The 26,691-nt window shown below is 42.3% G+C and overlaps 5 protein-coding genes across 6 annotated transcripts; 3 read left to right on the forward strand and 2 right to left on the reverse strand.

The window, feature by feature from the left end:
• Positions 1–759: 759 nt before the first annotated feature.
• Positions 760–5,709, forward strand: napab (N-ethylmaleimide-sensitive factor attachment protein, alpha b). Its single transcript, XM_084559436.1, has 11 exons — positions 760–970; positions 2,426–2,505; positions 2,600–2,716; positions 3,196–3,242; positions 3,373–3,450; positions 3,572–3,627; positions 3,796–3,880; positions 3,970–4,074; positions 4,160–4,228; positions 4,377–4,427; positions 4,533–5,709. Exons 1-11 carry the CDS (start codon positions 873–875, stop codon positions 4,632–4,634), a joined length of 888 nt encoding a protein of 295 aa, XP_084415562.1. The 5' UTR covers positions 760–872; the 3' UTR covers positions 4,635–5,709.
• Positions 5,710–7,797: 2,088 nt separating this feature from the next.
• b3gnt2l (UDP-GlcNAc:betaGal beta-1,3-N-acetylglucosaminyltransferase 2, like) lies at positions 7,798–9,283 on the forward strand. The gene has a single exon (XM_084558310.1). The coding sequence runs from the start codon at positions 7,825–7,827 to the stop codon at positions 9,007–9,009; it is 1,185 nt and encodes a 394-aa protein (XP_084414436.1). The 5' UTR covers positions 7,798–7,824; the 3' UTR covers positions 9,010–9,283.
• A 60-nt stretch (positions 9,284–9,343) lies between these two features.
• On the reverse strand, positions 9,344–13,896 carry bckdha (branched chain keto acid dehydrogenase E1 subunit alpha). The gene is made up of 8 exons (XM_084558309.1): positions 13,592–13,896; positions 12,073–12,249; positions 11,893–11,979; positions 11,697–11,805; positions 10,949–11,110; positions 10,653–10,859; positions 10,424–10,565; positions 9,344–10,282 (listed from the first exon to the last, which is right to left on the reverse strand). The coding sequence occupies exons 1-8, from the start codon at positions 13,703–13,705 to the stop codon at positions 9,940–9,942; spliced, it is 1,341 nt and encodes a 446-aa protein (XP_084414435.1). The 5' UTR covers positions 13,706–13,896; the 3' UTR covers positions 9,344–9,939.
• A 189-nt stretch (positions 13,897–14,085) lies between these two features.
• On the forward strand, positions 14,086–18,870 carry exosc5 (exosome component 5). 2 transcript variants are annotated; one of them, XM_084558548.1, is made up of 6 exons: positions 14,086–14,329; positions 15,955–16,068; positions 17,359–17,480; positions 17,579–17,719; positions 17,985–18,074; positions 18,233–18,869. In XM_084558548.1, exons 2-6 carry the CDS (start codon positions 15,969–15,971, stop codon positions 18,326–18,328), a joined length of 549 nt encoding a protein of 182 aa, XP_084414674.1. In that variant the 5' UTR covers positions 14,086–14,329; positions 15,955–15,968; the 3' UTR covers positions 18,329–18,869. The 2 variants fall into 2 exon arrangements, with proteins under 2 accessions (XP_084414674.1, XP_084414673.1); XM_084558547.1 differs by lacking the exon at positions 14,086–14,329 and adding an exon at positions 15,412–15,585 and having other exon boundaries at positions 18,233–18,870.
• Positions 18,871–20,852: 1,982 nt separating this feature from the next.
• On the reverse strand, positions 20,853–25,451 carry tmem91 (transmembrane protein 91). Its single transcript, XM_084559620.1, has 3 exons — positions 24,931–25,451; positions 22,469–22,615; positions 20,853–21,037 (listed from the first exon to the last, which is right to left on the reverse strand). Exons 1-3 carry the CDS (start codon positions 25,363–25,365, stop codon positions 20,882–20,884), a joined length of 738 nt encoding a protein of 245 aa, XP_084415746.1. The 5' UTR covers positions 25,366–25,451; the 3' UTR covers positions 20,853–20,881.
• Between the last annotated feature and the right edge of the window lie 1,240 nt (positions 25,452–26,691).

Below are 26,691 nucleotides of genomic sequence, written 5' to 3' on the forward strand. Positions count from 1 at the left end.
TGCTTTGCAGTCACTGTGCATAAGGAGTCTGACATCAGAAAGTGTAAGCTATGAATTCCTGAACAGACCACAGAGTAAATGCCATTGAGAAAAGTGAGTGAATGTTCTTTTCACCCTTCAGAAACACTCCCATGAATGGGTTTCTGCGTTTATCTGGATGCAGTGCATGCCCAATGCAGACTTGTACCCTAAAAACCTGCTACAAGAAACTCAGTGACATAAAAGATGATTTCTTTGAATATGTTTTACATATAGTTAACCAAACAGCACCATATTTATTATGTATGGATTATAGAAGTTTAGTTGAACAACTAAATGCAAAGTACGGGCTATACAGGTCGGATGTCCCGAACTGCACATTATACATGGGACTATGTGTGACGCTAAATATGACCAAATTTGTGTAATTTGTCTAAGTGTGTCTAATTTTGAAAGGGTCATCAATTTATAATATGATCCCTTCAAGGGTTGTCAGAAATTTTACAGTTGTTGTTTTGTATTGCAATATCACAGTCGTAAATTCCGATTTGTGTGGTCTTTGTTGCTGAATAAAATCACATTAAACTAATTACTTGCAACAATGCGGCATTGGTTAATGTCTGAACACGTTTAATCCTGATCTAAAACCTAACCACAATGCCAACAAAGAAAAACGGCACCAAGTGAAAACACTTACGTTTTTCACTTACGAAGAGCACCTGAACGCAGCAGCAACGTTTCCCTGTTCCCGTGTCACATGACAGGGTAGAGGGCTACTTTGCTGCTGGTGATGTGACACGGCATTAGCCCTTTTCTGCTAGCACTGGTTAGCAGGTTTGTTGACTTTTACGCATTTACTCGTTCTTCCTCATAATCAGAGAAGTGACACGAAAATGGACAACAGCGGGAAAGAAAAGGAGGCAGCGGCCTTGGTGGCGGACGCCGAAAAGAAAGTTAAATCGTCCCAGTCGTTTTTCGGAGCGATGTTTGGGTGAGTGTTTCAGTTAGCTAACTTAATGTTTAGCTAATGTTGTCGAGCTAAAGGCCAGCTATGCGGAAGGTGGCTAGCTGGCCGGTTACCACTACATCTAAAGGCAGGACAAAATCATTATTTAACATCAGTGCAGCACATTTGCTTTGGCTGGTTTTATGTTGATGCAGCCAGCGGTGTAGTCCAGCTAAATATAGCGGTGTGGTCTTCTGTTCGAGCCCGAATAAACACCCATCTGGAAGTACTGAAGCGTAAAACCTTGCAATATGCAGCGGTTAAGCGGTGGTTAGTTACTCCAGGTACCAAGGCAGCTACGTCTGGATCAGGTGCTGATTAGGTTGCAGTCAAAGTTAAACGGTGTAATATGTCAAGTGAATCAAATTTAATGCCAGGACAGTGGGTGGGAGTATTGAAGCTTTAGCGCCATCTATTGGGGAACTGCAGCAAGGGCAGTCAGTGTAAATCACATGCCAATCACATTTATTTACCGAAGCATAATAAAAGCAGTGTGTGACTTGCATCAGATTTAACAAATCCAAGACAAGCTCCACCATCAATCACTGTTGTCGTGCGTGTGTCAATCCTGAATCGGGTTTCATTCCTCAAGTGGATTTTTAAATACCAAATGAATTCACAATCATGCATAGAGGTATCAAACTGTGTATGTTAACAGCAGCCGTATGACTAAGAAATACATTAGGACCGTGGCAAAGCCTAAAAATGCACATTTTAGCGTTTATAAGTGTGAAGGTTCTCAGTCATCCAGCTCATTGTTTACCCAGAAACAAAGCTGAAACAAGGGCAGTTGTTTTCTCGAAGACGTTTCACCACACATGCAAGAGGCTTCTTCAGTTTCAGATGACTTGTGGGGTTTTATCAGGAGCATGTTTGCATGATGCCCACCTGAAAGTAAGTCACATGACTAGGGTCTGTAATGACCAGAGAGACACACCTGTAATTGTACGTACAAGTCCAGTTGCCCTTGTTTCCCCTTTTTTTTATTTGGATATCTTTTATAATATCATCTGCCTACTGGGACTTAAATCATTGTCATGATACAAATACTTATATTTATCTGACATTAAAGTATCTTAATTTGTAAAATCTTGATCATTCATCATTCTCCTGTCTTTTTAACAATAACTTGATTGCTCAGAGTTAATATTTTGGTTAACTGAACTTTATGAAGAAAATATTGAGTCAACATATCCAACAAGGGTTCAAAAACAGACATATTGAGTCAACATTGAATTGTTGTCCAGCTTAGTTTGGTGCAGTTAAACTAAGCGAACTGCAACTGGGAGTTAAATAATGTAGCTTTCTAGACTTGTTTTTACTGTTCGGGCTGGATAAAACGGTCAGTGAACAAACCTGAACAACAGGATCTAGTTATTGATTTGAAACGCGATATCTGTCCGTATCTGTCTAACTAAAACGTGCTCTGCTGCCACCTAGGGGTTCCTCCAAGTTGGAAGAAGCCTGTGACATGTACGTGAGGGCAGCCAACATGTTCAAAATGGCCAAAAACTGGTGTGGTAAGATGATTATTTCAAATCGAGTGCGATGCATTTACTGTCCCTTGTTCATGCTGAGACTTTCAATCCTTCACCGTGTTGCATTTCTCTTCAGCTGCGGGAAATGCATTTTCCCAAGCCGCGCGCCTTCACCTGCAGATGCAGAGCAAACACGATGCGGCGACTAATCTCATTGATGCGGGAAACGCCTTCAAGAAAGCAGATCCACAAGGTAGTCATTGCTCCTCCTCCCCTCTGACTGTTTAATTGCATGGTTACAGATTGCTCCCGGCTACATTTGCCTGTGGGTTATGTACACTGCTGTGTAAATGTACAGTACAGTGCAAATATTTTGAACAGGTGTTTTGGGGTCATTGTTACCCTGCAGAATGGCTTTTTTTAATTTATAATAATTCAAACATTTAAAGAATCTGAAAGTACATAAAGTCATTTCCATCTAAATTCAGAGCGTTAGCAGCATTATTTGCTGTTCTCCCAAGTGACTAACTAACTGACTAAGAAATGTAAATGTGGATCAATGCACCAGGTACAGGAACACTGTTAAATGGACTCTCAACTTGAGCTTCCTCATAATTATCTATTTTTTTGGTAGTTTGTTCTTGGTTTATTCATTAGCATTAGTTCCCAGACTGATTACAGTTACATGTTTTAAAAATATATGTTTAAATATAGTTTCATTTTTCTCCACAGAGGCTATAAACTGCCTAAACCGAGCTATCGAGATATACACAGATATGGTGAGTTTATTAAAAAGAGAGCTCCTCATAATTTCTTCATATTATAGATTTTTGAAAGAGCTTTCTTGCTCATGTTTTGCATTAAGTGATATGTAGCTCCTGCTGTTTCCTTTTATTTTATTATTCTTAGGGGCGTTTCACCATCGCAGCCAAACACCACATCACCATAGCAGAAATATACGAGACAGAGCTGGTGGACATCGACAAGGTCAGACGGAAAACTGTTTTGTAAATGTTATTTCGCTCATTTATTTCAGGGAACATTCTGAAATAATATAAATTAAAGGATTAAACCTCTGTTTACAATTAATGTCTAATTTCTGTTTCAGGCAATTGCTCATTATGAACAGGCTGCAGATTATTACAAAGGTGAAGAATCCACCAGGTGACTATTTTAAATAATGTGTACATATATTTTAGCTTTGCATATTTTTCATCATGTCCAATTACTGCAGTTTGTTTTATAACTGTGTTCATATTTTATTGCTGGTGTCTGATCTTTTAATTCTATTAGTGTGCGCAGCCTGAAAAGTTTCTTAATTTTTATTTGCAGTTCTGCAAACAAGTGCCTTCTGAAAGTAGCAACCTACGCAGCTCAGCTGGAGCAATATCCCAAAGCTATTGAGATCTATGAACAGGTGAGTTAATGTTCATCGACTTGTTATTAGTCGCTCCAGGGGGCTGTAGTCCCATCAAAATTCTCACAAACTGTACTTTATGATTTTAGGTTGGAACCCACGCAATGGACAGTACTCTCCTGAAATATAGTGCCAAAGATCACTTCTTCAAGGCAGCCCTCTGTCACTTCTGTGTAGACATGCTGAATGCAAAAGTAAGCCTTAACATTGGAACTTGTGGTGTAATTGCTTTACATACACACGTGTCACTGTTTTGACTTTAATCCTGTTGTCACGCAGCTCGCTGTGCAGAAGTACGAAGAAATGTTCCCGGCCTTTTCAGACTCTCGAGAGTGCAAACTGTTGAAGGTAGGCTTTGTTTGGCTTAAACTCAAGAGAAATAAATCTTAAAAACCAGCCTCTCTTTTCCCACACTGGTGCTGAAAACTAAAGTTAAATTGGAATTGGCGGCCTTTCTGAGCTTTATTGTAAAAAAACGTTTCTTCTCTCAAACTAGAAACTTCTAGACGCCTATGAAGAACAGAACGTGGATGCATATACTGATTCGGTGAGCGCCCATTTGCAAATAAATGCACGTAGCCAGTGTTTTGAGCTCAAACTGACACAACCTAAAATCCCTATGCTGTTTAACATTTGCCGTCAATATTTCCAGGTGAAGGAATTCGACACCATATCTCGGCTGGACCAGTGGCTCACCACCATGCTCCTCCGCATCAAGAAAACCATACAGGACGATGAGAGTGACCTCCGCTGATCTACCTCCTGTTTCGTTCTCAAGCCCTCTGCAACTAACTAACTTGCATCCTTCTTTTTGCCTTGAGCCTCTCACTTCCATTCTAGCAGCGTACTTAATATTTTGAACATTAGCCCTCGTATTTTCTCACAGATGCTGTGCTTCTTCCTGCCGTCTGCAGTATTCTTTCTTGCCTTTTAATCCCAAAAAATGATGGTCTTTATAGGTATGAACACTATGTTCCTGAGTGCACACGGCACCATTTATGTTAACTGTATATTGTTATGATGCAGGTATTGACCCTATATTGGTTAAGATATTCATAACTGGGCGGCAATACCAAATACTCATACCAGCAGTGTATAATAAAGGTTTTATTTTATTTTTATGGTTATAAAATGGATTAGAGGAGGCCTAACACTTTGAGCTACAAAAAAATAATAAAATAAACTTAACTAAAATGCTCATCTTGACCGAAGCGCTCACATTGGATGTTGTGCTCGGCTATCCTGAAGGTCACTGCGGGGCTCCTCTAATCAAACAGCACTTCATCTCAGCTGCAGAGCTCCTCTCCAAGCAAAGAGGTTATTATTCCACAGCAGACACCCGCTCTGCCGCACACTGCAAATTTCTCAGGGTGTGGACGGCTAGATTTGATGAAGATTTCAAACAAATCTTGCTTTTATAAGCATAATTAGTTCTGTCATTTGGGAAGTTTTTCGTCACTTCCATTGGAGGTGCTTTTATTCCAGAAAAGAAGGGGATTGATGTTGATGCCCATTATCAGAAATTGCATGTTTTAGTATGGATGAGAACTCTAGAACAGACGTTTTACATTGTATAGGAGTGTGTGGTGTTTTTTTTTTTTTTTTTTTTAATTGTCTGATTTTTGTTTTTCTGTAATAAATATCCAGGCTGAAAAAAATCTATTTTTTCAATGCCTGTTGAGAGATGCAATACATCGACACAAAGATGAGCTTTACTGAACACTGTGCTCATGTACCCGCCTGGTGATTTTTGTCAGTAGACGATTGGTCTTAAATAATTTGTCATGTTTCCTGTCAAACGTTTGAATAAACCTGTCTTGAGTACAGAATCCTGGGTGTGGCGTCTACCTGTCCGCTCAGCGTATGTCATGCATAGTTGTTCACTCGCAGCCCTCCCTCGCTTCATTCAAAGTCCACATGAGAATGAGAACAGAATGATATGGTTATATGCTCCTGTTGGCAAGACCTGAAGACTCACGGAAGCTATTTTTTCTTTCGCTTCAGATATATACTGCAGCTCTTCCTCGGCTTAGTAAGTATTTTACATAACTTGAATGTTAAATTGTCTCCTTTGCCTTGACTCGTTTAAAGTCCAGATAAAATGTCTCAGCTGCCACACAGGTGTTTCTGTAACTCACTGTTCGTTAAGCCTGAGCACTTTTATCAAATTTTAATTGAGTCACACATAAATCAATCCGAACAGCACGATTAAATTACCTAACAACACAGCAAAGGCGCATTAAGTTATGTGGGAACATCCATGTATTTGTTTTGTTGTTGAATTCATAGACCTCAGGTGTGATCTTAGCTTCCTGGTGCACTGTTTAATCAGTCAACTCCCCAAGGACGTTTGGCCCTTGTTATTTGTACTAAGTTGCGTATCTTCTAATTAAACACCAGAGAGTGTGTTCTGTGTAAAGTCATCCCTATGGAGTACAGCTACCTTTATTCCCAGTCACATAACCGGCGGCTTATTTGAAAAGCACCTGTTGCTTTTTTTCCATCAAACAGATCCATAAGTACTGAAGGTCGGGGTTTGAATGACTGTTGACTCACCAACCTTAAATGATTTACATTATATCTCACATATAACTCACATTTCCGGGAGGATGATTGCCCAACAGGAAAACAGGACACTTTTAATTATGATATAAAATGTGTATTTCATTATCCTCGTACATCTTGTATGTGGGATGCAGGATCTGTATGATGATTAAAGAAAATTATTCAGTAAAAGAACAGGGTTACCCACCAAGAACTCAGCGTTATAAATCCCTTTTAAATCACGTTATTTGATATTGTTCACATACTATATAATGTCCATTTAATCTGTTAAAATCATGACATTGATGAGGGAAAAAACTATCACACCTCAATACACCTTAAAGGTGAACTACGGCTTTTTTACAACCTTGACCTTATTTCTGGCATAAAATACGATCGTTTACTCACCCATATAACTTTGGTGTCATTTGAAGTCGTTCGGAAGATATTTATATCCGCATATATCCATATAGTGGGAGTGACTGGGGCACCGAAACGCAGCCTCTAAATAACGCATTATCTGCAACAAAACTCATTAATTTCACCAATATTTTGTTACCGTACACTGGTGCTATTCGCCGTTGAGTCCAGAGTTACCTGTTATCATCATCCGGGGTCTGTAGATTGACCTACAGACCCCGGATGATGTCTTCTGACCTGGATGATGTCATCTCTGAGCGCCGCGCGCACCTGCGACGGTCGGCTTGTTTACCTGTAATTTGCTACTGCTAGTTTTTTGCAACATGGCTGAATATTTTTCTGATTCTGAGGTTGAGGACGAACCACAGCAGTGAAATAATTGTGAAATGAACAAGTTTCGCGGCGGATAGTGTGTTATGCAGAGGTGTCACAGATGTAAATATCTCCCCAACGACTACAGATTACACAAAAGTTATATGGCTGAGTAAACAATCGTATTTTATGCCAGATTGTAAAAGACAGTAGTTCCCCTTTAATTTGTGTTTTTATCAAATCCATTTATTCAGTTAAAATGAACAAAATAAAATCCTTAAAGTTTGACAAAATAAAAGGGGCATCTAGCGATATCATTTACAGTAAATTGTAGTTGGTAATCAATTTCTATCTACAGTAGATTGGGCAAGGCTGTAAAGTTGAGACGTGTTCATTTACATTATAGTGTCCTGTCTCATCTGCATATTTCCTGTTGACAGGCTCGACCAGTGTGTCTCCTGCATGCAGAGTCTGTGTAACCTGAAGATAACACACCAATCACCTCCCCTGCTAGACGATCTATTGTTTGAACAACACAGCTGAATTTAGTTACCTAAATGAGACGTATTCGAACCTTCATCGGTATGCTCCTCGTTGTTACACTATCTCTGGTCTTTTTCTACTCGACTCTGCACCTTGAGCAGAGTCAAGTGACGGCCTACAACGACATGGCAACGCCAGCGAACGTCCTGAAGCAACCCACCGTCCAGTTCAATGACACTGAAATAAAAACTCAGTCTCCCAAACAGGAGGAGGTCTTCACCATGCCTCATAAGGATGTCGCCAATGTGTCTGTTTCTAGCGGCTTCAGAAAGACCATCCCTCAGAGTGCAGCATACTGGAACCGTCTGCTGTACACACACCTAAAGAGTCTGGACAGCGGGGAAAGGCCCTCCAGACATGACACCCGTTGGTCTGACTGCAGAGAGACAAATCAAGATCTTCTGGAAACAAACATGCATGATTTTACCTCCTACCCTGTCTTGTTTCAGACTTTTGTGCAGGGCATGAACTGCAGGACCCCTCCGGTCCTGATCCATCAACCAAACAAGTGTACCTCTGGCAAAGGGAAAGGACACACCGACACATTTCTGCTTTTTGCGATCAAGTCAACTCCTAAACACTTTGAACGGAGACAGGTGGTCCGGGAGACGTGGGGACAAGAGGGGGTGTATCAAAACGGTCTACGAGTGCGCCTGGTGTTCCTCCTGGGCAACTCAAAACCGGAAGACCCTGATCTCAGCTCGCTGGTGTCATTTGAAGCAAAACACTTTGGAGACCTCTTGCAGTGGGACTTTGAGGAATCCCTGTTGAACCTGACGCTCAAAATGAACATGCTTCTCCAATGGATACTGAAAAGCTGTCCGAATGTCTCCTTTATCTTCAGTGGGGATGATGATGTATTTGTCAACACACATGCATTGCTCAGCTATCTGCAGTCTCTGGAGCCGTCCAAAGCATCTAAGCTGTACGTTGGACATGTCATAAAGGAAGCAAGTCCACTCAGGGACCCAAACAACAAGTACTACATCCCTCTGAGCTTCTATGACGGCCCATACCCTGGTTATGCAGGTGGAGGGGGCTTTGTTATGTCTGGAACGCTGTTGCAGCCCCTATATTCACTTGCTCATGTCATTCCTTTTTTCCCCATTGATGACGTCTACATTGGGATGTGCTTTAAAGCTCTGGGGGTTTCTCCAGAGGCGCATGATGGATTTAAGACCTTTGACATCAATGAGAAAGATCGTGAGAATCTGTGCGTACATAAGAGTCTTATTCTAATTCATCGGCGCTCGCCGCGGCAATTGAAGAAGCTGTGGAAAGGGATTCAGAGCTCCTTTTTGACTTGTTGAACTGGACACTGGACTGGCGAACTGCAAATACTGACTGCTGGCACAAGGAATAGCCTTATTTGTTTCTGTCATTTTCCCTTACACTGACATGCAGCGGGAGGAATAGTGAGGGTTTTTGGCTGTCTACATTACAACCCGGCAAGGACTCAGAAACGCAGCAAGCGATTTCAGGAAGTTATCATCAAGGAAGACAAATCACGTAGCATTGTTTCTGCATCATTTAAGCCTTTAAAATTTACCTGTCAGTCAGGCTAAACACTGTTTTAATGTATTATAGGGCAGGTTAGAAATTTTACTATTAAATTGAAATAAAATGAATCAATCACGACACTGATAATTTCATTTCAGTTTATTTTTTCCACAAAGTACCACTCAGAACATGAGTCAGGTGGGTGTACAGTTCTGGGATTTAGGAAAGTGTTTAACACAATTATAGCATACCAACCCTTTAAAGATATGGGTGCAAGTATGAAAAAGCATATACTAGGAAAGTTCCTTAACACACGTTACATCCGTCACCTCAACTACACAAAAGGAAACCAGTTGAATAGACGACCGTTAGAGGAAACAACTTTTAGTAAACTTCCACCGTTTATTGCTCGAGCCGCATGTTTATTTTCATTCAGCTGCACTCAGTGAAGAGCCTGAAATCCATGTGTGAATCTTGCATTAATTGAGCAGCTTTACTACTGACAGTAAATCTATAACGTAAGGCACCAAACCCAGAGGCATGAAGTACTTAGAGTATTTTTGAAAGCAGAATGTTTCTCTCTCTCTGTTGTGCGGAAAAATATGACACATCAAAACTACAGTTTTATGAATACAGTTATAAAGGTGTGCAACAGTGTAATCCCAGTGTCGGTCGTAACCCATCACCGCATTTGATCACCAAATCACAACTCGTTCCATCCCGATTGTGCAGCGGTGGAGTTATTTGTCGTACAGGTCGAGCGGGTAGTGCTCCTTGTACTGCTGCACATGCCTCCACATGGACTCTCTCTGCTTGTTCAGGTTGGGCGTCATTTCGTGGTACACATCGGTGAACAGCATTTCCGGATTTGGCTTCAGGCGCCTCTCCGCCTTCTCAAACGCCTCCATCACCGTCTTGCGGGACTGCTTCCGCCAGCTCCTCTCATCGTCCTCGGTCCACCAGTCGCGGGCTATCATGTAATGTCTCAGCCTGGAGATGGGATGGTCCTGCTTGTCCCAGTAGTTCACCTCGTCCACTGAACGGTATGCTGAGCTGTCGTCACTTGTGCTGTGGTGGCCAATTCTGGTGAATGAACAGAAATGTTTTAGTTGAGGGTGAGCACGTTTTGTCTAAAATTGATCAGGATGATGAACAGTCATCCTAAATGTTACCTTATGTGTCATCTGTCTGAAATAGTTAGAAATCAATCAAATGCCATCTCACCTGTAGGTCATGGCCTCAATGAGGAAGGGCTGGTTCTCAGCCACAGCCCTGCGCCGTGCTTCCTTCGTAGCATTGTACACAGCAAACACATCGTTACCGTCAACACGAATGGACAGCATACCATAGCCTGGACCACGGGCAGCTGGTTAAGAAAAGAATGAAAGGCATATTTATAACGGCAGCTGTTGATGTCAAAGCCGATATAACAGAAGAGTGTAGTCAAGCTCACCAATGCCGTCTCCCCTGTACTGCTCATTGGTGGGGGTAGAGATGGCGTAGCCGTTGTTCCTACAGAAGAATATCAGCGGGCACTCGAGTGTGGCGGAGAAGTTAAAGCCGGCGTGTGCGTCCCCTTCGCTGGCCGCTCCCTCTCCAAAGTAACAGATTACAGCACGGTTGTTGTTTTCTCTCTTCGCCGCGTACGCAGCTCCGGCCGCTGGATCAGACACAGACGTGAATACAGATTTACACGTGTATGCAAATCCTCAAAGACCGGAGAAGTTCACACATAGGCGGGCAGCTCACCCTGAGGAATCTGAGTGGCCAGCGGAGACGAGATGGTGACAAAGTTCAGGTCTCTGGAGCCGTAGTGGACGGGCATCTGACGGCCCTTCCCGAGGTCATCGGCGTTGGCGTAACACTGAGCCATGAACAGATCCAGAGGGAAACCACGATACATCAGCACTCCTGTAGGGTCGCAGAGGCATTATTACATTATTTCTCACAAGACAAGGGAAGCAGGACAACCAATGACCATTACAGTTAATAAACATGCAGTGGGGATATGAGGCGTGATCCAAACTGTTGGAGGGTGAAGCAGTGGTAGAGGGGAGCTCAGAGGTTGAGACAGCAGTTAGCCAGATATATAGACAGGGACATAATATGGACATAATATTTCAGACTGTAGTGTAACTGGCCTGAAACGTATAAGAGGCAAGACAGGTGTTGGGTGGGTTAAGCTCTACTTTGACTATTTGTTCAATTTTCTTTTGTGAAAAAAATAAAACGATATTAGACATTGTACAATTGTCCTGATTTCTATGTCTTCACATAAAAACTGACGGATTGAAGAGCTGATGCAGCTTGACATGGGTGTGTTGTAGACATGTGACATGATTAACTAACAATCAGGCATTTTGTTTAATTCAAATACCATCAGTCGTGCCACAGCAAGCACCAGCACACATGTACAACTAAAACCGTCTAACAAAAGTTCATACAAAGCTTGTCTCAGAAGGTAATACTGTAACACCACATGAAGTCTGATCCTTACCAGCTTCTCTGTATTGACCAAAAACAATGTCGTTCGGGTCGAGTGCGGCGGCACTGCCAATATGTGTCCCCTCCTCACCGTAATTAGTCATGTAGAAGGAGATTCGGCCCTGTACATAAACAAACAATCACTGCTTTAAATCTCTCTCCAGCTGTTCCTCGGTTGAACCAGGAAATGGAAAAGAGGAAAAACATACCTGTCTCTGAGACTCATACAGAATGCGGTCCATTGTGTTCAACAGAGTCATCTTCTGATAAAAGTTCAGAACTGTCTCTTTGGAGAGCTGAACAGGGAAGACAAACACAAGATTGTTGTTAGATGCAAAAGGCCATAGTGGTGCTTTTAATGACCAGGAGCACAGGTAGGCTGACTGTACCTGAGGGTCTTGAGAGGGGTTGATGATGTTGCCCTGTCTGTCCATGACCCGGTACACTGGGATCCCAGAGATCACATTGGGCTGGATGAACTCCAGCTGATCCACAAACTCGGCCGAGGCTCCAGGGAACTGTGGTTTTTCCAGTGTCGAGTCAAAGGGCTGCTGCTGGTGCACAGCCTGAAAGATTGAATGCAACAAGCATAATTTATTAATAACATCACTGGAGCTGAGGCAAAAAAAAAAGAGTATTAATCATTCTCTTGATGATAGAATCCAAAAATCCTACTCTGATTGAAGTGAATGGGGACTGCAATCAAAATGTCACACTAGAAGAAGTGATTCTACAGAAATAGAGTCACATTTCCTGTTTTAATAACCTGCCATCACAGTTGAGACTGTCTGTAATTTAACTTGTTTTAGCATTAAACAGGATGACGGGGTGTTAATTCCACACCAACACTGTTTTCAATGGTACACAGTGCAGCATTTTGATAATGAGAACAGGTCACGGCAGTTAAAAATGAAACACAATTATCTTTACGAGCTAGGTGCTAACGGAAAAGCTGGAACTTCCTTCTTTGAAAACAGTATTGATATATTTCAGGCTATCCCTAGAGCTGTCAGTCTTTTTCTAGTGCCACTGGCATTTACACACTCAGGAATTGAGAGAATTTAAGCGTGCGTGTTTATTTTTATTCTATTTTTGCAGTATAGGGTGACTACAGGAGTTTAATAATTTCCATTATTAATAAAACGTCCTTATCACACTGTAACGCTGCAGTTATGGCGAGAAAGATTTTAGGAATGTAAAATGTAAATATGGATACGACACTATTTTTAATGAGTTATCATTTCCTTCAAAATTAAAATATTATTTCAATCAAACAAAAGCTGGCTTTGTCTTTCTTTTGGTCTCCACCTTGTTGTGATTAAACTTATTTAAATATATTTCTATCTGTTGTTGAATTCAGAGATCGCTTCCGCCTCACGCCCCTTTGCTCGACCAATAGGAAGGCAGCTAGCTAAACCGTTAGCTGGACGGCTAGCTAGTCCGGCACCTTCAGAGTCAAAACAACAGACACAAGACGAACTACGGCCAGTCACACAACTGATTAAAACCTCAGAATATATATTCATAATTTACGGTTTTACTTCGCACGTCTGCTTTGGAGATGTTTGTATAAAATGACGCTAATCTAAACAAGGTTGTTAGCTTAACCAGCTAGCTCACAACCTATCGCGATAACTGGAACCAAGCAACGCGTACTTGTATCCTTGATGGAGACCTGCAACCCTCTCAAATAAAACTACTTTCAACATTATTTTTATACTTATTTATATTTGAGCATGTAACATAACCTGGGAACTTTAACATATATATATATATATATATAATTTAAATGAGCTGTGCTGTTTTTAAGGCCACGTCTTCTAATAACCTCCGCGGTATCCTTTGGCTAAAGCGACCTTTCATGTCATTTATCGATCTATCAAAACAATGCATCCGCGTTTGACTTACACTGACTCTGAAGGCTCTGTGTGGAAGCAGCCGCGATGTTTTCAGTCCTGCCGTCTGGCGAACAGCATGGAAACATAGCCCATACATTTTGCTCATACTGCTCACAGCAGCCATCTGGCCTGTCCGCAGTCGTTAGCCGGCACTGCTAACTTAGCGTGTCACAGCTGAATTAAATATGCAAGACCTCTGCGACGAGTTCAGCTTACAACAAAAGTTTAATCACGCCTGCTCCCATCCACAAACACACTCTCAAGGCCGAAATGTGGGCTAGAAACAACCACAACAAAGTTAGCGACAACAATCACAACATCCGGCCAGGCCTTCAAAATAAAATACAGGAGTCAGGCGTGAAGCATTGTATTCTGTATAACTGTGTTTTAATTTTTAACATAATGCATTAAAGATGCATTTATTGTCTTTGTTATCTGTCAAAGTGCGCATTGTCATCCGGCTGTAAAGTGATTTATTTTCACTATAAACCATAATAAAATGTTTGTTTTAAAGGTAAAGAAGATCACTTCCGGTTCTATCGTGCTTGATTTGTCAATAAAACTTGGACGCTGTTGTCGTCAAACGCGTTTTCACCCGATAGCATTTTCCACATTGCTTAGTTAAGAAGAAATGTTCCATCCACTGAAAGACTCAGCGTGTATCAGTTTACAGAAACGATTGTCAGTCGTGCTTTGAGACAGGATGACAGGACGTGTTATCAGCGTTGTGAAGTCCACACAACTCAAGGTTTGTACTTTAACTTAAATTTGACCTCTATTTTAATGTTTATCTGGTTGTAATGCTGCTATTCTGTCAAGCGCCATCTTGTGGTCAAATCGAGCAACTGCAATTAATAATTAAATTAGTAATCGTCAACGCAATCAGCGCAGTCATGAGATCATATCTGCACTTCCGGTAAGCGCTTTCAAAACAAAGCTAGGAACAAACGCAACCGTTAATTCGGCAATGTTAAAGTAGTTAGCACGAAGTAGCTTAATTGTAAGAGTTAAATGTCTTTTTAATGACTTCGTCCGGGCGCTTGCTTGGAGCATTAGATGCTAGCTGATGATGTTGGTCGAAAAGTGAATTTGCAATCACGAGTATTTGATGCCCTCCAGCGGCGAAAGCTGGAACTGCAACGTTAAATTCATCAAACATTTTTGTCAATGAGGAAAATAAGATGAGATAATCATAATGCTGTCTTCTTCCTTCTCTTTCAAACTACTTTAGTTAAAAAAAAAAATTATATTAAATAAATTAATATGTTTTGGAAAAAAATTGTAGAAGAAAACAACGAGACGACAGCTGACCGGTGTATTTAAATCTTTACTACCATCTAGCGGTCACATTGAAGAACTACAACAGATTGAATTCATCAAGTCAACACTAAACACTATATAATCACTATATTTTGAAAGTATTAACCGGAAGTAAATCAGAGCCAGCATAGTCGTATTAAATTAAAGCTATCAAGAATCTGCACGGTGATAAAGGAGATAAAAAAATGACGAGACCAAGGTTTACCAGCGTGTATTCATTTCTTATACTGCCATCTGGTGGTCATATTGGAAACTGCAACTAGTTGAATTTGTCAAATCGCCGCTATTAAGACTAGCTGTGTCACACTTCCGGTTAATTCTTTCAAAATATAATGTCAAAAGCAACCGGAAATCGGATATAAATCACGGTTATCGTTCACCGTTGTCTTGTATTTACGAAGCACGAATTATTAAGAGTTAGCCTGTAAATTTGTCAGTTATTTGTCAATACGTTAATCATCATATTCACGACCCTGTGCTAACCATTGATATATATAGATATATATATATAGGTGCTAAAAAGGGCGGAAAAGGGCCTGACGTCACCAATATGCGACAAACTACTTGTATATCGTGTTAGCAGCATGATGGAAGTCTGTGGTTCTTCGAATTATTCCTTAAGAGAGTTTGGTTGTGAGCAGAGCTTGCTGTCTCGACCGGATGGCTCGGCATCGTTCGTCCAGGGTAACAACAGCGACCCGGACGCTTTATTAGCTTCTATCCGCCTTTTAAATTAGACTTACAGGAGGCTACATGGCGCTCAGCTCATCTAACAGTCACAGCCGCAGCCTAAACATTGAATCTAAATGCTCTTAGAATGATGCCACCTGTAGAAATTACCACAATAATGTTAGCATATGATCATACGATGCTCCACTATTATCACCTCGAGAATATAAGCAGACCAGCTGTTCATTAGTTCCTACACTTTGTACTCGGCCTCTCCACCTATCTGTTGTTGTCTGGATTCCCCTTGTGCTCTGGGGGGGAAGTCACCATTTCCTCTCCTGGATTAATATGTCGCATAAATTCATCTTCTGTTGTTGTCTGAAGGAGACACGAGTGTGATGGCAGGAGTGTACGGACCAGCTGAGGTCAAAGTCAGCAAGGAAATCTATGATCGGGCAACTGTGGAGGTGTTGATCCAGCCCAAAGTGGGACTGCCAAGTAAGTTGTTATCCAAGTAAGAATAAAAATCATTCATTATTTGTCTTTCTGGGAATCTGATGTGATATTAGCATGCTTTCCCAACGTTGTGTATAAAAAAAACAAATCAGGCTAAATAAATGTAGTCGGTGTAGCGCCCCCTCCAGGCCGAATTTCACGAAACTTGGCATGATTGTACACAAGCATATTATAATGAAGGCTGCTAAGTTTCATAAGGATTGGGTGAACACTTCAAAAGTTATAGGCCTTAACTTCATATTAAATGTGGCGCCCCCTGTAGACGTAATGTCGCGCAACTTGATGGCCGTCTAAGCAATGTGTTACAGATTGTGTATGCCACATTTTATGAAGTTAGCTATTGCTGTTTTTGAGATATTGAAATGTTGCTTTTGTAGCGTCCCCTAGAGAGTGTGGGTATATACTTCACAAAATATTAGCTTTGGAGTTATACTGTGCCACGCAGTAGTTTAGTTTTTAGTTTAGTTTATTTCGAACATGTGCGGGTAACATAAAGTAAACTGAAAACAAACAAATCCAATAAGAATAGTCAAAACAAAAATAATAATGTGAACCCAACATGTCCGAAAAGGAGTAGGATGAAGCATATGCTTATTGAACCTACCCCTAAAATTAATTAGCCATTAACTTTGTAGTCAGTAACACTGCTAAAGTTCTTTTGAGAACTTTTCATTATCTTTGTCCATAGATGACATATGCCAACTTTGGTGAAAATTGGATAAACGGGCTAGGAGGAGTTGATTTTGCTTTGAGGTGCAATTTTTTCAAAATGGCGGAAAAAAATGGCAGGCGGAAATGGGCGTGGCCTAGTCCATTAGAACCAGGGCTATGTAAGGAATCAGAGGGAGAAAGAATTTTGTTTCTAGGGCACACGGTTCTCGAGATATGAGCCAAAACGTAAATTGGCCTATTATAGCGCCACCTAGCTGCAGGCTTGTTTATTTACACCTTGGTAAAGTGGAATGCTAGGACTTCTACCAAGTTCCCAACTTTGATGCCTTTGGCCTTTGCAGTTTGTCCTGGGCAGACACTTTTAGCTAAACAGAATAAGATAAAGCATAAGAAGAATAAAAATCGCAACAAAAATCAATCGGGATCCTGCATTGTCGTTGCATTGACGCCTCAAAATGAAAGTAACAACCTTTATAATTACATAATATGTTTGGGAGGTTGAAAATGTACCATGCTGCCATGACACAACACAACACAAGGTGGAGTAAGTGAGCCAGCTGTTTCCAGTCTTCTGCATCAAGCCTTTATTTGTTTGTCTAGGCGTGCGGGAGCGATCACAAGAACAGTGCGTGCGAGAAACCTGCGAGGCCTCTCTGCTGCTATCGCTTCATCCCCGCTCCTCGCTCACTCTCATTCTTCAGGTGCTGCACGATGACGGTTCAGTATCCTTCAGGGGAACTCCCTGCTGCTGTACATGTGCTTTGAAATTCAGGTTTTGCTGTCGCCGCGCACATGTTCTCCTTCCTTACCTGCTCCTCAGCTCTTGTCCTGCTCTTTGAACGCGGCCTGCATGGCTCTCATGGATGCAGGGTTGCCCATGAGTTGCCTCTTCTGTGGAGTGACCTGCGCCATCGACACGGATGGTCAGATCGTCACAGACCCCACTGCGGCTCAAGAGAAGGTAAACCTGAAGCTCAAGCAACAGTTTAAGTTTAATGAATACACACTAGGGGTCTGCCATGTTCTTATATCATATATTTAGTCCTCTGCAAGCCCAGTTGCTACTTAACTCATTCACCACCACCAAATAATTTCCTCCTTTGAGTCAGAAAACTGTAAATCTCACTCTTCTGAAAACTTGTTTTACTCCACAGTTCTGTTTTGGGAGGAAACTTCAAATAACGTAGAATTTCCTAACTCCTCCTCGTCCTGTTTTCTCTCCCAAGGAAAGTCGAGCTTTGATGACATTTGCGATTGACAGCACCGAACGCAGAGTGATGATGTCCTCAACCAAAGGATCGTTTTCAGTTCACGAGGTCAGTCGATAAATGAGCATCATGTTCAGAAACACTAGTCAGATTCTGCTGTGTTTTATCTCGTGAGCGCTACGTCGTCGTCGTTCAGTCAGGGAGCTGTTCCTGGTCTCGTGTTAATTATCTGTAGTGATGCCACAGATGTTTTTCTTCCTCTACAGCTGCAGCAGTGTATAGCCGCCAGTCAGAAGGCGTCAGAGAAAATCTTCCAGTTCTACAGAGACTCCGTGAGGCGGCGGTACTCCAAGACGCTCTGATGAAGAAGCATCTTTTGTTCTCCTAGTCCTTTGTCTTAAACAGTGAATACAAGTGAGTCTGTGTTTAAAATGAAAGGAGGATAAATGAATGTCAAAGAAGTGCATTTATTGGGATTCATTGATTTTCCTTCACTTTAATATTTACATTTGATACAGAAATGTTTATTAATAAACCTCGTTCATCACGAACCTCCACCTTTTACTGACTCACATGACGGTTTTAATTTATACGAGTGACACAAAGTGAGACAAAGACCAGAGCTCATCCTCGTGAAATGCTCCCATAGAAACCACCCCGGGCTGTGGTGACTCAGCTGTGACAACAAAAGGTCTTTTATTTATATATTTATTTTTCTAATGTCCAGTGGAGACAGACAGACGGCGGTTGAGGATTGTCAGGACGGTGCGGTGCAGCCGCGTGTGCACGTTAACAGTGATAGCTGACGAGGGTTGGACACTGAGGTACCGGAGGTGTGTCTACATACACCACATACAGTATAGTGACCTTAGTCTATGATCAGCTTGGTCTCGGTGCAACACTGGGATTACAGAAAACAAGGTAATTCATTTCAGCCGTGACCTCTGTAAAATGAATCCCTCTCAATAGAAAACGCCAACGTCCCGTCGTTATTTATCTATTGTTTTCTTAATGGGACATTTTTGCTTAAACCAACATCGGCCAGAGGGTTTGTTCTTTCATCAAAGCAGATCTTGAGAACCAAATGTTGTTTTTTCAAAATGAAGGGAGTGATCAAAGTTGGGAGCCGGTTTGTATAAAGCAAACTCGCCGTGCAGGTTTCTGTCCCGGCCCAAACGGAGACGTCGCTTACTCATGCCTCACATGGCCGAGCGCTGAACATGTCAGGAGACTGTTTTAATCCTCTTGTGTTTTTAAAATAACATTATTTTAAGTTAGTCATACTGCGAGAGGCAGGTTCCTGAAGGATTTCTCTTCCTTTGTGGAGGAGAGAACAGCCTGGTTGCTTCTATTATTGGAACAGCTCATAAAAACATCACCCTTAAGAGTATCTTCCATATTTTTGGCACTTTTCCTCGCAGCCCTCTGTCTATGTCATCATCTCTTAGCGCTGTAAATATATATAGAAGCTGTTTATGTCTATACCTAGAGCCTGTGTTCCACATCACAGTCTTAAATGTATTTCCTTATGTAATGGCACTCTATGTATTTCTCTTTTAGTTATTTATTTTTTGTGTGGATTTCAACAGAAAGATTCTTATTCAACGTGGCATAAACAAAGCGAAAGCAGTCTCTTTTTCTGCAGGTAAACAATGAGCGACACTGTGAAATCAGGGGGTGGGCGTGTGGATGTACATGTGCAGGCCCCCCCCCCCCCCCCCCCCCCACCGTGGGCGCTTCACTTTGCTTCAGCCAGAGGTGCAAAGCGAGGAATTCTGGGGAATTCTCTGAAGGAATATTGCTCCTGGCTTGAAATGTGTTTTAAAACGTAATGCCCCCACACCGGCTTTCACCCCCTCAAGTGACATGAGCGGGCTCGGGCCCTCCCGCGGTGAAGTCCATCAGGATTTATCTGCTGCCGCGTCCTTGCCGCGACCTTCTCGTAAATCTGCAGACTCCATCGCCGTATGCTGCCCTCCACTTAGCTCCTCCCAGGCAGACGGGGCTGCATCTCTTCTCTCTCTGATTCTCATTATTCATCCACAGTGACAGTGACATTTAATGCTGTGGGAATATCTGCACTTGTTGTTTTTTTTTACTTCAATAACTTATCTTATTTAAAGGAAGTTTTCATATGATATATGACACATATAGACTAAGTGTTTACATCTTTTTCAGTTATTTTTCATTGGGTGTGAGACACGTTTAATGAGCTGATGTACGTCCTAATCCAATTAAAATGACCTTAAAGGGGAACTACTGTTTTTTTTACAACCTGGACCTTATTTATGGCATAAAATACGGTCGTTAACTCACCCATATAACTTTGGTCTAATTCGTATTCCTACGGGAGATATTTAGATCAGCGTATATCCATATAGTGGGAGTGACTGGGGCACCGAAAAGCAGCCTCTAAATAACACATTACTCGTTCATTTCACCAATATTTTGTTATTGTACGCTAGTGCTATTCCCCGTTGAGTCCGGAGTTAGCTGTTATCATGTCTTCTGACCTGGATGATGTCGTCTCTGAGCGCTGCACACACCCGTGACAGTCGGCTTGTTTACCTGTTTCAGTGCCCCAGTCACTCCCACTACATGGATATACGCAGATCAAAATGTCTCCCGAAGGAATTCGAATTACGCAAAAGTTATATGGGTGAGTAAACTACCGTATTTTATGCCAGAAATAACGTCCAGGTTGTAAAAAACAGTAGTTCCCCTTTAACACAAACTTTCACAGTTCAATCTCCGCCTCTCCAGCTCGGTGTGGATGAAACGTGACGTCAGACGAGGCGACAAACAATAAGACTGCGATTATTTCACATTTTACAGGTGACATGTTGGCGTGTGTTGATGCTCGTGGAAATGTGCGAGAGGTCTGTCTTTTTTGCGTCCCCGTGAAAGAGTCGCCCTTACGGCGGCTTTCCGGACAGGTAGGAGATCAACGCGGCGATGGCGCAGATGTACGTTATGATCCCAAACACGATGGAGAGCACTGAGAGCCACAGAGCCTGGCGAGACGCTGCGTTGGCACCTTGAAAATCCCCCTGAGCCGAAGCCTTGTTGGTCTGGGGGGAAAACGGAGAGGAGAGAAGACAGTAAGATAAGGATTAGAGGGGAAAAAATAGAAGGGAATTTGTCATCGTTTGTTGATGTCCTCCCCCCCGGCACACACTTTGCTCTTCCACTCATTCCCATCACACGCTAAGCTCGTATTATGTTGCATCTCTGAATCACACCCGGCATTTGTGACTCATTCATCACTTTCCCTCCCTTCCTTCCTTCCTTCCTTCCTTCCTTCCTTCCTTCCGTCCCCTAGTCCTTGCCTTTGACTCTGACCCCTCTTTTAGGTAGCACTCAACAATATTGGAAATCCATCACCTTGAGGTTTCTTGTTATGTCTCTAATTAAACCTTAACGAAGCTCATTGATTTGATCAAGAAGCCTTTGCTTCTTGCTGCCAGTTAGCTTTGCAAAAGTGTTAATGGGATTTCTTTTCCCCCCTCTCTGCACCGCTGGAAGGATGCCTAAATAAAACAGGGGCCTCTGGTGACCAGCGATAGAGTCGTTCGGGGCTTTTTTTTTTCTTTTTTTTTTACACTGCCACTGTAACGGTGGCTGCTTTTAACGGACTCGCTCCGTGTTTTCACCGACTTTGTCTTTGAATTTTAATAGAAAAACACTTTTATGTTCTTTGGTGTCTGTTCTAATTAAGTCTTTAGTCTTGTAGAGCAGTGGTGTTCAGCTCAAGGTCAGAGTGATGGTAGCGAGCAGTGTATGCCTTAAAGAGGAGACTAGTTTTAACTGTTTAATCAATAACTGAGATTAACAATGCACACAGACATACTAGTTTAATTTAAGGCGGCACATAATAAATGTAGGACGGCACAGTGGCGTGGTGGTTAGCACTGATGCCTCACACCAAGAAGGGTCTGGGTTTTGAAACCATCTATCGACTGGGATCTTTCTGTGGGGAGTTTGCATGTTCTCCCTGTGTCTGCGTGGGTTCTCTCCAGGTACTCCAGCTTCCTCCCACCGTCCAAAGACATGCTGGTTAGGTTAACTGGTGATTCTAACTTGGCTGTAGGTGTGAGTGTGAATGGCAGCTGGAATAGGCTCCAGCCCCCCCCGCAACCCTCCATAGGACAAGCGGTTACAGAAAAAGAATGAATGAATGAATCATAAATGTCAATCTTATTAAGATCCAATCAATCTGAATAATGCCAGATTGCCATGCCAGAGTGTTACAGGTGTTTTACTATATTTTCAATCTGTGCTCTTTCATAATCCAAAGTTATGTGCAGTCAGTTTGTCACGCAACTTTATTCCATAGTGTCTTCGCTTGTACAGCACTCACTGCCCCGGACCTGTGGTTAGTCTACACACACTCTACAGAGGGTTATAACCCACCCTCATCTGTGAACTACCATGCCAGGTTGTATCTTGTCAGTTCAGGATTGAGTGTGTGTGTGTGTGTGTGTGTGTGTGTGTGTGTGTACCTTCTGTGAAAGGTAGAAGGCAGCGATGCCCAGGGGCCAGAAGCAGCAGAGCATGGAGAAAAAGGCCAGACCCAGGTAGTCCTGAGGGATCATCAGAGGGAAGTTGCTCTCACTGTCTGTATCACTAAAGTCATCAATGGACGAGTCCTGGGATTCAAACAGAGTGAACTTAGGTTGAGTTCAGGTTAGAGGGTTTGGTAAGACACGTGGAAGAAAAAAAGAAAAAAAACGGTCCGCTTGCAGATTTGGTTTTCAGATATTTGTCTTTGAGAATACATAATTTAATTTTCCAGCAATTTAAAATGACATTTAAATGTTTGAACATCAATATTTCACAAAGTATATTTTATAAAATTGTCCCCATTCTTCTGAATATTTCACAAATGAGACTGGGATCAGCTTTCAAAGAAACTCCACTTCAGCATGATTTATAGGTTATTCAGAGAAACGAGACGCCGCTTCTGGAAAGACGTACTGTATATATTCTGCATGTATGGAGACATATTTTAATCTCATTTTGTCTCTGAAGGTTCTTCGATATTCAGGTCATGGTATATCCAAAACTTGTAGAGTTTTTTTGAGAAAGAAAAAGGGTTAATCAAATTTTTGCAAGTTCTTTGAGCCCAGTGAGCACGTTTTCTGCACCTTTGTACTACCTCATTGCTCTTGATTTTGCAGCGCTGCTCACTGAACTATGTGCACAGCTAGATACCACAACAAAGATAGAAACAGAAACATATTTTTTATAATTTAACTGAACTGACCCTTTAGACAAAAATAGTTTCAGCGGCGCATATTAATTTCAAACGTTGCAGTAAACGTTTTAGATAACCCGCTCCGACGTTAAGTCAGTGTTTATGGGAGCATGGAAAATCTGCTTTTTTTGTTGTGTTGTGTTCGCGTCCTCCGCAACAAACGGAAAACTTTGCTGGTGCCTGAAAGATAATGTGACTGAATGGGGTTAGTCTGGATATGCACTATCTCTGCTGACCGCGAGCAATTCATGACTCATGCATCTTTTTGAAACAGCTGCATATTCAATCTGACTTCCTCTCTCACTATGACCCCGTCCTGTTACCCTGCTTATTTTATTATATGCATAAAATAGTTCTCCACTTCCAAAAGACGCTTTGTTAACGGCCCCTTCATACACCAGCAGCAAACTCCCCTCTACAATAAAGACAGTCATTTAATAGCTTCTGGGACATTCATTGCACGTCGATGTTCTGTAAAATAATACTCTCTGATGTTAGGACAGGATTGGTCCTGAAGCCTTTTTGTTGACGTAAAGCGGTTCTCGTAACGACATGAATCAAGGAAATCAATTCACTCGTACGTAAAGTCAATCAGGATGGGACACCCCCGAGGTCGTCTCTCCTGCCCTCACATAATATCGATCTGCTGCACAGAGAAAATCCATCCCGAAGCAGCGGCTGAGTTTTGGGGCGCCGGTTTGATTTCATGCTAAACATCTGAAGTGAAACAAAGGAGGCGATGTCGTGTTGTGCCTCTTTGAGGTCACTGCAAGGTTTTATTCCCACAGGCCTGTGACTCTGCATCGCTGCACTACAGCCGGCATTCAGAGCGAGCTTTAAACAACCCTGTGTTTTCATGTGCTCTCCTTTTGTCCTTGTGGAGCAAACTCTTAACCTAAACTTTGCGGCAGCCAGCTGCTGTTGATTGTAATCATCCTTAATCAGAGTAATAATCGTAAAGCAGCCTCAGCCTTCTAGTTCCCAGCTGGTAATTAGCGCTTTTAATTTGACCTTGCAGGGCGACGCTGTTCAACAATTTAAACAACCTTTAGTTACTTGTGACATTTACGCTATTTGCATTCTTATGTTGACTCACAAAACATCACATGGCCAGCGTGAGTCTCGTGTCTAATTTGCATTTTCACTCAAGACGGGCTTTGCCTAGTGATCTATGAAATAGAGCTGTCGTCCCCCTTCACTACTGTAGTGTCATTACCTGCTCTGAAGGAGAGCGGCTTTACGTAATCTGGCATTTTGACAGTAAGCATTCAATTTCTGCCTGCCCAAAAATGCTTTGCTCATACGTCTATTTTAAGCGCCTCTTCGGGAAGAACTGAGAATGTGAAGGTCTCTTACTTTTACTCGAAAACTTTCCAGAGCAACTAAGAGGATGTGGTAGAAATAGGATTATCAGATTAATCTGATGGGATGTAGAGATGAAACAATTAGTCCAACGTTCAATAATGCCAAACATTCTCTGTGTGGCTGGACATTTTCTACTATTTTTGACATTTTATCGATAAAACGTTGAGAAAATAATCCTTCCTGTCAGCACTATATAAGGGTTACTGCTCATTCTAAATGAACATCTGCAAGGGAATGTGCTGCCATGCATTTGTCATTATTTTACTTAAAGCTTGATTTTACTTTGGGTATTTCAAATAGCTCTGCAGCCAGTAAACAAGAAAAAAATCTTCCTTGTCTTACGTCAGAGTCAGGAAGCAGGTCGTCTTCATCATCCATGCTGTAGGACACATTGTGGAAGTCCTGAGTCTCAGCCAGCAGCTTCCTCTCCAGTGTTGAGCCAGGCCGAATGTCCACAAAGGTGGTCTCTATATAGTCTTTGCTGAGCAGAGAGTCCGTGTGGCCCCAGATCGGGGCCGCTGGATAAAAGGACTCCAGTGTGTGAGGTAAGGAGCAAGGGTCGAGCAGCTGCTGCTGCTGGAACTCAGGAGGATGTCCACAATAGCTCCTCCATGCTATCGGAGGGTACGCTCTGTCCTCCTCACACTTGACCAGGATGCTCTTGAACAGCCCGCCTGGGGCCTGTCCAGTCCCGGGTCCCTGCCCCGGCCCCGGTGCCCGGCTGTTGTTGAGGCTTTCTCCCAGAAGAGGGTGCTCCAGCTCATCCAGATTCTCCATCCCTCGCTTTTAATACCAGCCACACAAGAGGCCACCACATCAACAGCCAAATTTAATCTTCAAATCTGTCAGCAGAGCGCCTCTCTAAAGAGTGTCCAATGGGTTTATACAAAAGCAGCTGTTCTGCTGGCTTTAGTGTTTCAGTGATAATCCATCTTTAATCTTATTCTTTAATTTTCCTCTTATTATAGAGCTTTGTCTAGAGGTCAGCAATACATGCCAGGTTTATGGCGACGAGTATAATATCCAACAGTAGTTTACTCCTGCAAACTGTAAGATGTGGGACTCTTTAACGTTTTGATCGCTTTATTCCACGTCTTCCATTTCACATGACAGAGTGTTGCAGTATTCAAAAATGTGCTAATGCTGGCTTTTGCTTTAATTCAATATGAAAGCGTCAGTTCTGATAATAATGGTCGTTGATTAGCCGCAGACAGGAAACTGAAAACACATCAGGGAAAGTCTCTAGTCTTAATCTAAGCAGAAGCGATTTGGTTGGGAAAGCTTTAGGTGTCAATCTTTCCCTTCAGCTGTTCAGGATGAAGATGGCCAGTGAGTTACGATGTGACAAATAACTGTAAACAAGAAATACAAAAAAAGCCTTCCAGGCTGTCATGAAAAGTGTTTGTTCCTCGGCAGGAGTCTGGAGAAAAAAAAAAAACTGCTTTCAAAAAGAGGCCAAAGGCAGGGACTCCTCAGATGACTGGATTGACACACAGTGGGGCATTTTGAAGCTTGAAAATACACAACCTCGGGCAACAGTCAAACTAGTGGCGCAATGAATGGATTGGGGCCATATTTGAGGGCAGTTAATCTGTAAAAGCAATGAGGCTCCAGAAATAGAATCCTATGGCGCATGTCCGCAGGTCAGCAGGCCTGCCAACATGCCTGCTCCTCTGTTGTTGCTGCAGGACGCGATAATGAAGAAATCAAAGTCCTCTGTTGATGTATGGCTGTGGGGTTTCTGCTTGGTACATCAGCGCTCCACTGGGACGTGTAATTTTAATGCACCCCCGTCCATCTTAGGAGGGGTTGTTTCAGGATGCGCGAGGAATAGGGACGACTCTCGAGCCAGTTCTGAGACGAGGGCGATGAGGTCTGTGTGAAATAAAGGAGAAAAAGGTCACACTCAATGTTTACACCTTTCAACTTAGCTGTATTCCCTGCACTAATCATTCTGTTTCTGAGGATCGTGTGTTACTTTGGCTCCGTCATAACTCTTATCTCAACTTCATATTAAACCATCACTGTCAGCATCAGGAAATAAACTGTCCCTTCAACCTTTCAACAGATCCTGAGGGACTGACAGAACAGAGGCTGGTCAGA

This window comes from Chelon labrosus, assembly GCF_963514085.1.
Source record: "Chelon labrosus genome assembly, chromosome: 13".
Taxonomy (NCBI): domain Eukaryota; kingdom Metazoa; phylum Chordata; class Actinopteri; order Mugiliformes; family Mugilidae; genus Chelon; species Chelon labrosus.

Excerpts from the sequence above, each read along its gene's own strand:
- napab (XM_084559436.1), top strand. The coding sequence starts at position 873 with ATGGACAACAGCGGGAAAGAAAAGGAGGCAGCGGCCTTGGTGGCGGAC. Across the intron at positions 3,243-3,372 it reads TCGAGATATACACAGATATG|GGGCGTTTCACCATCGCAGC; the intron begins GTGAGTTTATTA and ends TATTATTCTTAG. Across the intron at positions 3,628-3,795 it reads AAAGGTGAAGAATCCACCAG|TTCTGCAAACAAGTGCCTTC; the intron begins GTGACTATTTTA and ends TTTTATTTGCAG.
- b3gnt2l (XM_084558310.1), top strand. The coding sequence starts at position 7,825 with ATGGCAACGCCAGCGAACGTCCTGAAGCAACCCACCGTCCAGTTCAAT.
- bckdha (XM_084558309.1), bottom strand. The coding sequence starts at position 13,705 with ATGGCTGCTGTGAGCAGTATGAGCAAAATGTATGGGCTATGTTTCCAT. Across the intron at positions 11,806-11,892 it reads TGTATGAGTCTCAGAGACAG|GGCCGAATCTCCTTCTACAT; the intron begins GTATGTTTTTCC and ends GTTTATGTACAG. Across the intron at positions 10,283-10,423 it reads ATTGAGGCCATGACCTACAG|AATTGGCCACCACAGCACAA; the intron begins GTGAGATGGCAT and ends TTCATTCACCAG.
- exosc5 (XM_084558547.1), top strand. The coding sequence starts at position 15,486 with ATGATGGAAGTCTGTGGTTCTTCGAATTATTCCTTAAGAGAGTTTGGT. Across the intron at positions 16,069-17,358 it reads GCCCAAAGTGGGACTGCCAA|GCGTGCGGGAGCGATCACAA; the intron begins GTAAGTTGTTAT and ends TTGTTTGTCTAG. Across the intron at positions 18,075-18,232 it reads GATCGTTTTCAGTTCACGAG|CTGCAGCAGTGTATAGCCGC; the intron begins GTCAGTCGATAA and ends CTTCCTCTACAG.
- tmem91 (XM_084559620.1), bottom strand. The coding sequence starts at position 25,365 with ATGGAGAATCTGGATGAGCTGGAGCACCCTCTTCTGGGAGAAAGCCTC. Across the intron at positions 22,616-24,930 it reads ACCTGCTTCCTGACTCTGAC|GACTCGTCCATTGATGACTT; the intron begins GTAAGACAAGGA and ends TTTGAATCCCAG. Across the intron at positions 21,038-22,468 it reads CCTTCTACCTTTCACAGAAG|ACCAACAAGGCTTCGGCTCA; the intron begins GTACACACACAC and ends TTTTCCCCCCAG.